Source organism: Symphodus melops (genome assembly GCF_947650265.1).
Source record: "Symphodus melops genome assembly, chromosome: 15".
Lineage (NCBI taxonomy): Eukaryota > Metazoa > Chordata > Actinopteri > Labriformes > Labridae > Symphodus > Symphodus melops.
Window position 1 is genome coordinate 16,958,768 of NC_136705.1, and position 13,267 is coordinate 16,972,034.

Consider the following 13,267-nt stretch of genomic DNA (forward strand, 5'->3'; position numbering starts at 1 on the left):
GCCCATAAAATCCACTTTAAGAATTGGCAACATAAGAGACACTGACTTGCATTTAAGCCAAATGAGCTCCTGCAAAAGTCAGACATACTAACTAATGAGAGCAGAAAGGGAAGAACATGCAGCAAAGTATTGAGGGTTGGAGTTGAACCTGGGCAGCAAGCTTCTAGGACTATAGCATTTGTACACTGGGTGCCAGATTGCCATACTATTGAATGCCATACTGAATTTTTCTGGAAACTACTATAATGACAACAACTTCCTTATGTCCTTATCACATATATGCAATCAAATATAGGGTATCAATAATTTACAACTCATCACATTCTGAATTTATTGACAATTTACACAACATCTGAACTTTTAAGGAATTGTGGTTGTTTATTACAGCGAGGTTTAGGGGCCTAACAAAGGATACTTGGAAAAAAGCAAACATGTTTCAGATGTTCTTAATGAGCATGCAAATAAGTTTTATAAGCTGTATGTTTTAATTTAGAGGTAACGTCCTTGAACGTCATTAGGAAGATCCTTTACACACACCTGATTCAATAGGGCGGGGTACACAAGATTTTCTCACCAGACAGAGAAACCTCATCTCACGTGTTTTATGACTCGGGTGTTATCTTTTATCAACATCCTTTTAGTGACAAGAACTGATAACAAGAAATTGAGGGTTGTGAAAAAATGAAAGTTACTTTATGCAACATTGATTTCTGACATCAGAAAACTACTCAAGCAACAGTTGTGGATCTTCTCTGGAATTTGAAGCCAAATTCTAACTGGAATTTTTAGTCTTGACAAATGAAAAATCCATCTATTTACTTTCTTCCGCTTATCTCAGATCAGGTCATTGTGGAAGCAAGTGCAATAAGTCAACCCAGACTTCCCCCTCCCCAGCAATGTTTCCTGTCCCTCCTGGAGGATTGTGAGGTGTTCCCAGGCTGGACAGGATATATACTCTGGGTCTAGCCCTGGGGTCTCCTACCAGTTGGGCATGCCCGGAATACCTCCAAAGGGAGACGTCCAGGAGGCATCTAAATCAGATACCCAAACCACATCGACTGGCTTTCCTGAGAACCCTGAGATACTTAAACTCCCTTACTTGGAGCAAGGGCTCACTCCCGACTAAGCGAGAGCAATCCACTGTTTGTGTGGACACAGCTACCACTTTGGTCATACTAGGACTGGATGGTTCGTAGTAACAGCCCCAAGACCCCATTCCCACATATGCACATACAACAGTTAGAGCCTTCCTTTCCACAAAGTGAAGTCGCAGAAGGGTGACCCTCTTGTTCACCGTGGAAAACTCCAACAGAGCAGCGCAGAGGAGGACCTTGCCACCTGACGCTCACCTTCAACTTCCATAACTTGTTAGCTGTTGACACTATTTTTTTAAGTATGAAGGTCAGAAGTAGAGAGGTATACGTGCATAATGGGTGCTTTATTATTTGCTCATTTGCGAGTTCCCAAAAACCCTCATGAAGTTTTAATGTATCACTAAAACAAATATGCTTAAACACATCCTGGAGTGAGAGATTAACAATCTTTCAGTGCTCTTAATGATGGCTAACCAGCTGTGTCGTTCTCACAACAATGACTGTGAGCAATCTATCACATTCACTATTGCTGGTATCAGAAACTTTATGGGTACTTCACCAGACTATTTAAGCAGGAACATTCAGAATCTGAAGCAAGTTGGGAGCTGAACACATTAACCATGTGGACTCTTTTGGTTCTTTGCAGTGTGATCGTCTCACACCCAGTGCAAGGTACTGTGCACTATTTTATTATTATGTTCGTTTTACATTATTCCACAAATTAGACTTCCATTTGTAATTTTGAATAAGTAACTTACCACATTAGACTGATTATGTATTTTTTCAATAGTAACTCCTACAAAGGGTTTTTTTGACTGCTTAAACTGTCACCAGTCAGTGTTTTTATTGTTCTGACCCTTCTGTTTGTCTGTTTTTCTCATTACATATCAGGTGAAAAAAGATGGACTGATCTACAACCAACAGACTACACAGGTATTGAAACACGAGCACCACCAAACAATTTTAATGCAAAAGCTTCAAATCATTCATTTACAATGACAGAATTGTGATTGTGTCCCTCAGCTCAGCCCTCTTGTAAATACTACTGCGGCTCAAACATGGGAAGCTGCTCCTGCTCCAGCTCCTGTAAATACTATGGCAACTGTTGCCATGACTACAACTGTAAGTTGCTCGTCAAACAAATCAACAGCATGTACAGGTTCAGCAATCCTTGAGTGCTGCGGAAACCAGTCTGTCAAAATCCCCAATGTGCTTATTTGTATTACTATTATAAATATCACTTTTTTCATTTGGGATACATTAGCAGCTGAGCCCAGTTGTTTGAAAAGTTCACTCTGGATAGGAATGATCCTGACTTGGAAATGCAATATTTTAGTATAGGATCAGGTAATCTAGCACACACCAAACAAAAAAACGGAAAAAGATGTATACATATAAATTTAAACTTGTAGACCTTTAGGGTTGCACGTGCACTTGGGCCTTCCTGTCAATACTACGGAAACTGTTGTCATGACCACTGCTGTAAGTAACACCTCAAAGCCTAGTTCAGAAAGCTCTGAGGATTTGATCTAAAAGAGCAATTAGTAGAGTTCCTTAAAAAGTCACTTTAACACCCCTTACAAATAGTCACTTATTAAGGAGACCAACATTTAACAGCCAACAAAATGTTCCAAAAAGTCCAACAGAACACAAGAGAATTTTTCATGAAGAAAAGAGGAAATTACCTCGAGGTTACACATACAAAATCAACAACGATAACACTTAATAGACAAAAGGAAAGACATCTGTTCCTATGTTTTTTATGCATTTACAGTCCATGTGTTCCTGAATTCTCTGTTTGCAAGGAACCAGTCAAAACTAAAACAGTCACAGTCAGATAGTTCTAAAAATGTTTTTGAAGATGTGTCAAGTTTATTGGCAGCCCTACTTTGTAAAATTCAGCAAATGTAGCCCTGGTTTCCCAAAAAAAGTCCAAAGGTTTAGTACAAACTTTCTTGAGAAAGCAGTGCAGTGACTTATTTCATTGCTGATGCTGACCATTTGCGACAGCGTCATTTAGACTGCAACAAATATTTGAATGATTTTAACTGTCTTTCTTCAGATTACTGTGGCTACATGTACACCACCAGTTGGCCTGACATAACCACCCGAGGTATGAAAAGCTCATGACAGCCTACAGTATATGGGAAAAATCACATTCATGCTAGAAGTTGAAATTACTGATTTAAAAAAAAACAACAACAAAAAAACAACAACAACAACTTCTCTTTAATGTTTGACAGAGCCCTCCTGTCTTCACAACTGTGGCAGTCATATGGGAAGCTGCTCCTGCTCCAGCTCCTGTAAATACAATGGAAACTGTTGTCATGACTACTACTGTAAGTATCATTAGTCGTACTGCTTGGTGAACTTTGATCAACATTTTAACCAAAATAATCCTGACACTCGTGTTAATTTTGTCAAATAGCCTACTGCTCTTACACTTAAACATTATCCTTTAGTCACTTAGACTAATGCAAAGTCCTGCTGCTAGAGGATTGTATAGCAATAATGACATGGGTTGGCAATGTTTTTTAAGTTTGTGATTCAACAGACATGAGCATGTGTATTGCCTCAGTTCCAAAAAGGGAAAGTTATTGATTTTAACCATCCCTTCTCTGTCATAGCTTATTGCAGCTCTGTCACTCATTGGCCAGTTGATCCGTCATCAGGTGTGAAAATCTCAAATCACAGTATATGTGGAAAACATGAGCACCATATTCTGTTAGAAGAGGAAATACAGATTTTTAAACAACCTTTCTTTCTGGTCCTACAGAACAGCCCTCCTGTCTTTACAACTGTGGTTATCACATGGGAAGCTGCTCCTGCTCCAGCTCCTGTGAATACAATGGAAACTGTTGTCATGACTACTCCTGTAAGTAACACCTCAAAGCCTAGTTCAGATATCCCTGAGGATTTGATTGAAAAGTACCGAGAGGTTTACATGTACAAATTCCACACTGGCAGGTATGAGGTAATTAAAAGACACAGAAGGGACAAAATCTGTTCCTATATTTTCTATGCATTTACAGTCCATGTATTCCTGAATTCTCTGTTTGCAAGGAACCAGTCAAAACTAGAACAGTCTTGAGAAAGTATGTAACTTATTTCATTGCTGATGCAGACCATTGTCTTCACTAACAAAATGTATTTGGGCTTCTTATAGCAGCCAGCTGTAGAAAATAACCTGTTCAAACATGAACTTCTAGTCACTTTGATTATTGCAAAGTCCACCTTCCAGCAGCCTGGATGGCAATTCGTAAAAGAGACAACCCGAGTAAGAGAGGGTGTCATTTAGACCACAACAAAGATTTTAATGATTTTAACTGTCTTTCTTTAGATTACTGTGGCTACACCACCAGTTGGCCTGAAACCTCCACAGGTATGAAAAGCTTATGACAACCTACAGTATACGTGGAAAATGTGACCACCATATTGTGCTAGATAAACAAATTACAGATTTTATAAAAACAACTTCTCTTTCAGGTCCTACAGAACAGCCCTCCTGTCTTTACAACTGTGGCAGTCATATGGGAAGCTGCTCCTGCTCCAGCTCCTGTGAATACAGAGGAAACTGTTGTCATGACTACTACTGTAAGTATCATTAGTCGTACTGCTTGGTGAACTTTGATCAACATTTTAACCAAAATAATCCTGACACTCATGTTAATTTTGTCAAATAGCCTACTGCTCTTACACTTAAACATTATGCTTTAGTCACTTAGACTAATGCAAAGTCCTGCTGCTAGAGGATTGTATAGCAATAATGACATGGGTTGGCAATGTTTTTTAAGTTTGTGATTCAACAGACATGAGCATGTGTATTGCCTCAGTTCCAAAGAGGGAAAGTTATTGATTTTAACCATCCCTTCTCTGTCATAGCTTATTGCAGCTCTGTCACTCATTGGCCAGTTGATCCATCATCAGGTGTGAAAATCTTAAATCACAGTAGATGTGGAAAACATGAGCACCATATTCTGTTAGAAGAGGAAATACAGATTTTTAAAAAACCTTTCTTTCTGGTCCTACAGAACAGCCCTCCTGTCTTTACAACTGTGGTTATCACATGGGAAGCTGCTCCTGCTCCAGCTCCTGTGAATACAATGGAAACTGTTGTCATGACTACTCCTGTAAGTAACACCTCAAAGCCTAGTTCAGATATCCCTGAGGATTTGATAGAAAAGTACCGAGAGGTTTACATGTACAAATTCCACACTGGCAGGTATGAGGTAATTAAAAGACACAGAAGGGACAAAATCTGTTCCTATATTTTCTATGCATTTACAGTCCATGTATTCCTGAATTCTCTGTTTGCAAGGAACCAGTCAAAACTAGAACAGCCTTGAGAAAGTATGTAACTTATTCCATTGCTGATGCAGACCATTGTCTTCACTAACAAAATGTGTTTGGGATTCTTATAGCAGTCAGCTGTAGAAAATAACCTGTTCAAACATGCACTTCTAGTCACTTCCACCTTCCAGCAGCCTGGATGGCAATTCGTAAAAGAGACAACCCGAGTAAGAGAGGGTGTCATTTAGACCACAACAAAGATTTTAATGATTTTAACTGTCTTTCTTTAGATTACTGTGGCTACACCACCAGTTGGCCTGAAACCTCCACAGGTATGAAAAGCTTATGACAACCTACAGTATACGTGGAAAATGTGACCACCATATTGTGCTAGATAAACAAATTACAGATTTTATAAAAAAACCCCCTTCTCTTTCAGGTCCTACAGAACAGCCCTCCTGTCTTTACAACTGTGGCAGTCATATGGGAAGCTGCTCCTGCTCCAGCTCCTGTGAATACAAAGGAAACTGTTGTCATGACTACTACTGTAAGTATCAGCATGTAAAACGCACATTTTTTAATCATAGTTTAATCCAAAGTAATACTGAATCTAATGGTCGATTTCCCTCCCCCCCAAACAGCCTACTGCTATTACTATCATACAACTGAACAACCAGGCACGGGTAGGACCCTCAGTGTGCAAATAAAGTGGCATATATATGTATAAATACTGTATAATGACCCACATGTACCCTCTTCCCCACCCTTTAGCGGAGCCTTGTGGAGGCTCTCTGTTTGGCTCTGGCAACTTCTCCAGTCCCAACCACCCAAACCACTACCACGACAATGCTTACTGTGTTTGGTATCTCAGAGCTGCGGACGACCACAGAATCTTCTTGTCATTCTCGTACCTGCAGTGAGTAAAGAATAAAGAGCGTTTTTGGAGATCTACAGTATAAATTAGACACTTTAGAATTGGATATGAATATGACAATGTACTGTGTAGATAAAATACCTTACTATTAATGCACTCGCTGAATTAACATTTATCATCAATGACTTGAGCTTATTCTGGCGATCAAAATAATGGTGGCTTTCATTGTTTCTCAATGGACAGATTGGAGAACTGCTGCTCCTGTGACTACATTTCAATCTACGACGGGCCGTCTGTGGGCTCAAGATTTCTGGGGAAAGTCTGCAATGACAGTCTGAGTACTTTCTACTCTACCTCCAAATATATGACTGTGCTCTTCAGGACTGATGGTTCTGTGGTTGGCCGAGGGTTCAATGCTGATTTCTTGACCTCTTTACCACCAAGCTCAGGTATTTGCATAATAGGGACAAAAAATATGGAAATTTCAGACTTTGCTTTGTGATTTATGGCCACTATCCTTTTAATATAAGTCTTGTTGGCTGCTTTCATTTCAACTTGTGATTCAGTTTATAGATTGTAAGTATTTTCTGTGTTCTTCACTTCTATTAGACTCTCAACTGAGAATATTTAAGGATAGAAGAAGAAATCTGAGGTAGTGATGTTGGCTTTCTTGAAAAAGTGGTTAACATTTTCCATATAGTCAGACCTTTTACGTACCAAATTTGATTCAATTTTATAACCAACAGGTAAATCAACATAAGAATAGAGTGTTGTAGCTCGAGTCTGGATACAAATTCTGGGTAGCTCAGCCAACCAACTGTGAGACCGTTAAAACTCTATAATCCAAACAGTTGAAATGTGTTTTGTCAGGTCAAGTGACTTGTTCATCAGACAACATGAGGATTGTGATTAAGCGTTCTTACCTGAGCTCGCTTGGTTACAATGGTTCCAGTCTGTACCTGAACGACATGAACTGCAGACCCCAGGTCACCACATATCAGGTGGTCTTCAATTACCACATTGACACTTGTGGCAACGTTCAAAAGGTAGGCAACTCATCCCCTTCGGGAAAACATAACTAATATCTAGTTTTTCTTAAGTATTGTACCATCAGTTCAGTGACATTTTGAGTGGTTTGATTGTTTTCACCTTGACAGTTAGAGAATGGCAGAGTTGTGTACACCAACACAATCCAAGCCTACGCCAGCAGCCTCGGAGAGATCACACGGCAGTCTTACCTTAAACTTAACGTGGGATGCAGAATGGATCAAGACTCAGTGGCTCAGACAATGTATCTTGTCCATCATCGTGATAACAGCAGCATCATAGGGACAGGCAAATTCAACACCAGCATGGATTTCTACACATCCAGTAGCTTCTATAATAAGGTGTGGTCGCATAATTAAGTGGTGCAATTTTTTTTTTAGGAACATTGGTGACATTCTTGCTTTTATCCTCTCAGGTGACTCAAGTGCCATACAAGGTGACGCTCAACCAAAACTTGTATGTTCAAGTGGATCTGAGGACTCCTGGGGGAAACCTGGTTCTCTTTCTTGACACCTGTGTGACCTCACCATCACCCCATGATTTCACCAGTAGACCTTACTACCTGGTTCGTAACGGGTAAGAAGAATGTACAGGATGATTTGATTGCAGATAAAGTGAATAACCTGCATTGGGTCCTATATAGCAACATTTTTAAAAATGAAGATTAGGAAGTCGTATAAATAAAGGTATAAATAAAATGTTGAGGCACTATAGTATTTCTATTCATTGCTTCTCTATACAACTACATTGTAGAGAACTATTTAGCTAAATTTTTCAGCTAGGCCTATAGTTACTTTACAATTTATAAATGATTATAAGCACACATATGATTAGCTCCCAAACAGCAGTTTAAATGGGAAATGTTAGTGAATGGATGATTTTATTTAAATAGCCATACAAAATGATCCAAGTTTACATTAAATGATAGTTTTAATAAAGTAAAAAAAACTATATGTATTTTTCCCCTTTCAATAATTATCTCAGAAGTGTCTAGTGTTTCTCACATAGACCAATATGCCTAACTAATTTGTTTTAACTAGTGACTCATGCATCTTTACTAACAGTCTGATAACGTTTTGTTTGATCATGTCTGACAGAGCATTTTCCTGCTAAATCTATACTTTAACTTTCCATACTTTGTATATAATGCTGATATTGCTTTTTAGCTTTAGACCAGAAATAGGCAGGTTTGAGTTTGTCTTTTTAACATTGTGGAGATGGTGTATATAAGGTAGTTGAACTAAATACTTAGTTGAGCCACTTCAAAATATATATCCTAGTATTACAATATATATGTAGTATATTTTGTGGATATTGGACACTGCTCTTGTTATTCTTACAAAAGGATTTATCCACTTTCTTTAGATGTGCTGCAGACAACACTTACCGGGTTTATACCACTGGCACCAGAGACTATGCCCGATTCACCTTTAAGGCCTTCAAGTTCCTTCGAGCCCAAGAGTCTGTGTACATTCAATGCAAAGTCTTGGTTTGCCAAGCCTCTGACTATAATTCCCGCTGCCGCCGTGGCTGCGTCAGACGAAGGGCCAGAGACCTGGGGTCAGAACACGACCGCCAAACTCTGGTCCTGGGTCCAATCCAACTCGAAGGTCTGTAGCCACATATTCCTGCTTTTGACAACAATGGATTAATTTGACGAATACTGGTAGCTTAAACATTTAAAAATAAAATACAACTTTATGCTGTCTTTGCCAGACCCTGTCAAAAAGGAAGAGGAGACTCAGAAGGAAGACAAGGCTTAAACCAATCTGCAACAAGCAGCTTCAGTCATCTTTAACAATCATTACAAGTCTTTTTACTGTGACACTGAATTATTCTTTTTCCTTTTCTTCTCTCTCCATAACATTATCTGATTAAAAGCATCATCAAAAGGCAGAGCATGTTTAGGAAATTCCTTATGTCACACTCACATCTGGTACAAACATGGGATGAATAAAAGACAAAGCACATCTCGGTTATAAAACACTTTAATTATAAATTAGTAGGATTATTACTCCATGTCACAATAACATGATTTGCCATCCCAGAGGGAGTGAGTGATCGCCATTAGGCTTCGACATTCACCATTACCTATGAACCTACGACACACTGAGACAACATAAGGCAGTCATTACTGGAGGCCCCTATTACTGGTTAGCATGGTGACACAGAGGTGGTCCTAAAAACAGTAACTATGTTCTCCACGCATGTTGCTAAGCAACTGACAACCGTACCCAATACAAAGAACAATTTTGTTAAAGTAGCAGTCTTACTGCAACATGTTTTGCTTTTTTGACACTGAACATCTATCCAACCACTCAGAATACAATACTCAGTAATAAATATTCAGAAAGGGATCCAATGGGGGGATCTCAGTAAGTGTCACCACAAAGGCTAAATAAACAGCATCCCTGTTGCTACACAGCAGTTCTGAAAAACTGTTCACATGAAACACAAGACTTGGTGATGATTCTCTCCTAAACATGGTGATACTGGATATCAAAGTGAAGTCTTACAATAGCAAAAGTTTCAAGTGTGAAATGATGGGACTAAATGGATACAACACACCCTCTTTAACACAACAAGTGAACCTGATGAAGAAGGGCACTGTGGAGACGCTCTCAAAAACACTACTTCTACATAAAATCACAATTTGATTGGCTGACCGAAAAGAAAAAAAAAAACATACAAAGTTTGGCTAGGTTTTTGCTGTAGATGTCCTCCGTTTAGTTTTGATCCTAAAGTTTATTAGCAGCATTCATGGAACTGAATTTTGGCAACAAAAAGTCATGGCTACCATAGAAAAAACTACAGCGGCCAAACTTTTATATGTCGAAGGCTCTGGACCGTTCTGTTACGACAACAAGAGGAGATTTGTGATAACTATTAAACTAACAGTCCTCTCTGTCTAGGCCACACAAGAGAAGTGGCCATATCAGGCACTGCAAAATAAGAGTAGTAATGCACCAAGCACTGAAATAATTTCAAAAAGGCTCAAGTGAGATCACTCTCGATCAAGCAGCTTCACTCTTGTTATCATTAGAGCAATCTGTTGACAAGACTTCAAGAGGTGAGAATTTATTTGGGTGGCTAACCTACAGAGACTCTGTGAAAAAGAAACTGCTTATTTTGCAGCTTGTATTTTTTTTCCTCAAAAAGAACATGGTGAATTAGAGCCAACCAGCTGTGTGAGGAGCTCCTCTAACCCAGACGCTCTTGGAAGGCAAACAAGAGTGTAGTTTCCTCAAATGATGTATTCCGCACAAAGTAGATTTTACATGCCTTTCATCATAACGTTGCATTCAAATATCTGATTGTATTCCTTTTATTAGCCAATGTTTCAGAAATGTGTTAACATAACAGAGGCTCCACTTAAAGAACAGCACTACATTTACAGAAAACCCAAACCACAAAAGTCAGGAAGAATTGAGCTGCGGTGTATTCTGCAACGTACTCCATTCAGTGAGGTTAAGTAAATTGGCTGAGTAGGACATAATGAACCCTTCCTTCACCACCACAAATAAATTCTCGACCAGTTAAAAACACTGATCACCCCTTCATTATACACTTTAACGGGCACAATACAAAATGAAACCCTCTGAAAGATGCCAGTTTCTTGTTTGAGGACAACTTTCAAAGGCTAGGCTACATCAAGGCCAAGTAAGAGACCAATAAATACAATTACTATGAAAATAATAAAACAAGGTGTCCATTAAAAGTTTTCCTTTTCAGTCATCCTTTACTTGTGCTGTCCACGGGCAAAGTGGCAGGCAAAGTCATACTTGCTCTTGCACTTGTGGCCACAGATGTTGCACTGGAATGGGTTTTCATAGCCATGGCAGCCCATGTGGATGGTGTAGAGGATGTTGTCGGGGAAGTAGATGTCACAGTGCTGGCAGTGATGGGGGTCCTGAAGCGGGGCGGAAAGGCCTGGGGCAGGTGTACTGGGTTGGCTGTTGGAGATACTGGGGGTACTGGTGCGCCCACTGTGCTCACTGCAGGGTCCCACTTCTGGGCTGCAACTGCTGTGGAGAGGAGCCCGCGGCTCTGGGGTGATCGGGGAAGAGGAGGAGGCGTGGGTCATGCTGGCTGTGACAGCAACAGGAGCTGTGGCAGGGTGGGGCTGCTGGATGAGGAAAGGCTTCTCGTCCACGATGGACTCTGCTCCTGGAGACATGGGAGGTTGGGTCTGGGCCTGGGATTCAGAGGGGAGGCTGGCCAACTGGCCTGCTAGGGTGGACAGCTGGTTCAGTGGGTTATCCATAACCAAGTCATGGTGATGGTGGATTTGATTTGGCGTGTGCTCTTCCTCCACTGCTCGACTCGGATTATCATAGGTCTCTTGACGCAAGTGAGGCAGCTCATGGGAGAAGTCGTTCACATTGTCTGCCTTGTGTACCACCATAGACGGCGGGCTGAAGTTGATGAGGAGTCGTCGGCCATAGCCCAAAGAGCTGGCCTTCTTCTGTAAAACGCTCAGCATCTTCTTATGGGAAAGTGAGCGAGCGCCTTTCATCGGAAGGAGTTTGTGCCGTCGACGGCGATGATGCGACAGGTTACTACGATCACTGCAGCGGAAAGAGCACAGCTCACACTTATACGGCTTCTCGCCCGTGTGGGATCGCATGTGGGCTTCTAGGTGGCGCTCGTAGGCTGAAGCAAAGGGGCAGAGGTGGCAACGATGAGGTTTCTCTCCTGTAAATTTAAGAAAAACAGGCTTAAAGACAAAACCTTCCCAATGTTACATTTTCTGCTCCAATAAACTATGATTACTGACCTGTGTGAATTCGGATGTGCTCGATGAGTCTGGCTGTGCCTCGAGTGGCATAGTTGCAATAGCGGCACTTTAGTTTGCCATCATAGGTCCTCTCGAAACCATCCACCAGGATCCCTGTGCTGTCTTCCAGCGACATGTCCACAGTGGGGTGATCCAGTCCATTCTGACTGCAGTCTGTGTTTAGGGACATGAGCACAACTTACTACTTGTTAACAGAAAAAAAGATGCAACACAACACACTATATACTTTTAAGAAAACTTCAACTGCTTTAAATCTAATCTAATAATAAACATAGCTGTAAATCTAAGAAAACATGTCGAGAAAAACGTCAGTAACCCAAGTTGGAGTGCATTGAATATAAAGATCATGGTTACAAACCTGCCAGCTGCTTGTCTCGTAAGAACTGAACCAACACCTCTAAAAACTACAGTAAGAACATTCAATGTTGGTCACAGTAAAATAAATAATAAGTTACCTGGTGGAAGCTCGTCCGCCTCCTTAACACCACTGACAGAGCCCGATATCATGTTGACATGTTGAGTCTGCTGGCTCAGATACTCCTGGAAATCCTTCACAAAGTCCAGCGTGTCCGGCTTTTCCTCACCCATCGAAATGCAGCGCTGCAAATGTTTGAATCATTAAAGAGCAAACACACGAGTTAACACTGGGACATCAGGGTGCAATATTATAAAACACACACACAATGCCTCGATCTAAAAGTCAATTTCGTCAACGTTAGCAGAAATGCCAACATGCACACCTACCTCTCCGAAGATAACTTTCGATGAAATCCAACAAATACTGTTAGTTTTTTAAAGGCCGAGTGGTTTTTATTCAAACACAAAGACAAGATAATCCTTGATGTCTGGTAGGTCTACACACGGATCCGCATCATGTTGTTACGTACAGCCCGACAGCTAACGTTAGCTTAACTTAGAAACAACATCTGGTTTCTGTGCGACACGTTCATTGTTTACACCGTTTCTGTCTGTTTCGTTAAGCTGTTATGGTCTCCACTTAGTCTTTCCGCCAGCCTCCTCACACTGACATACAGCCTGCTAAATCAAAACAATAAACCAGCTCGAGGGGTTAAAGTTCACTTTGTGTGCACCGGTTAAAACCGTCCCTGCGAGCACAAGCACCTTTTTTTTTTTTTTACCCCGAGAAGAATTGTTCCCACCGAC

General features: G+C 40.6%; 2 protein-coding genes across 2 annotated transcripts; one reads left to right on the top strand and one right to left on the bottom strand.

Annotated features, from left to right (window-relative positions):
• Nucleotides 1-1,714: 1,714 nt before the first annotated feature.
• Nucleotides 1,715-9,201, top strand: LOC306835669 (CUB and zona pellucida-like domain-containing protein 1; the record flags this gene model as incomplete). The annotated part of the gene is made up of 18 exons (XM_079362334.1): nucleotides 1,715-1,766; nucleotides 2,118-2,216; nucleotides 3,157-3,207; nucleotides 3,338-3,433; nucleotides 3,722-3,768; nucleotides 3,876-3,969; nucleotides 4,435-4,476; nucleotides 5,126-5,224; nucleotides 5,675-5,716; nucleotides 5,833-5,931; nucleotides 6,026-6,067; nucleotides 6,156-6,300; nucleotides 6,502-6,707; nucleotides 7,129-7,304; nucleotides 7,416-7,646; nucleotides 7,721-7,881; nucleotides 8,671-8,915; nucleotides 9,022-9,201. The coding sequence occupies 18 exons, from the start codon at nucleotides 1,715-1,717 to the stop codon at nucleotides 9,066-9,068; spliced, it is 1,974 nt and encodes a 657-aa protein (XP_079218460.1). The 3' UTR covers nucleotides 9,069-9,201.
• Nucleotides 9,202-10,008: 807 nt separating this feature from the next.
• ikzf5 (IKAROS family zinc finger 5) lies at nucleotides 10,009-13,212 on the bottom strand. The gene is made up of 4 exons (XM_079363181.1): nucleotides 12,848-13,212; nucleotides 12,559-12,703; nucleotides 12,083-12,256; nucleotides 10,009-12,000 (listed from the first exon to the last, which is right to left on the bottom strand). Exons 2-4 carry the CDS (start codon nucleotides 12,689-12,691, stop codon nucleotides 11,045-11,047), a joined length of 1,263 nt encoding a protein of 420 aa, XP_079219307.1. The 5' UTR covers nucleotides 12,692-12,703; nucleotides 12,848-13,212; the 3' UTR covers nucleotides 10,009-11,044.
• Between the last annotated feature and the right edge of the window lie 55 nt (nucleotides 13,213-13,267).

Excerpts from the sequence above, each read along its gene's own strand:
- ikzf5 (XM_079363181.1), bottom strand. The coding sequence starts at position 12,691 with ATGGGTGAGGAAAAGCCGGACACGCTGGACTTTGTGAAGGATTTCCAG. Across the intron at positions 12,257-12,558 it reads GGCGGACGAGCTTCCACCAG|ACTGCAGTCAGAATGGACTG; the intron begins GTAACTTATTAT and ends CCCTAAACACAG. Across the intron at positions 12,001-12,082 it reads GCACATCCGAATTCACACAG|GAGAGAAACCTCATCGTTGC; the intron begins GTCAGTAATCAT and ends TTAAATTTACAG.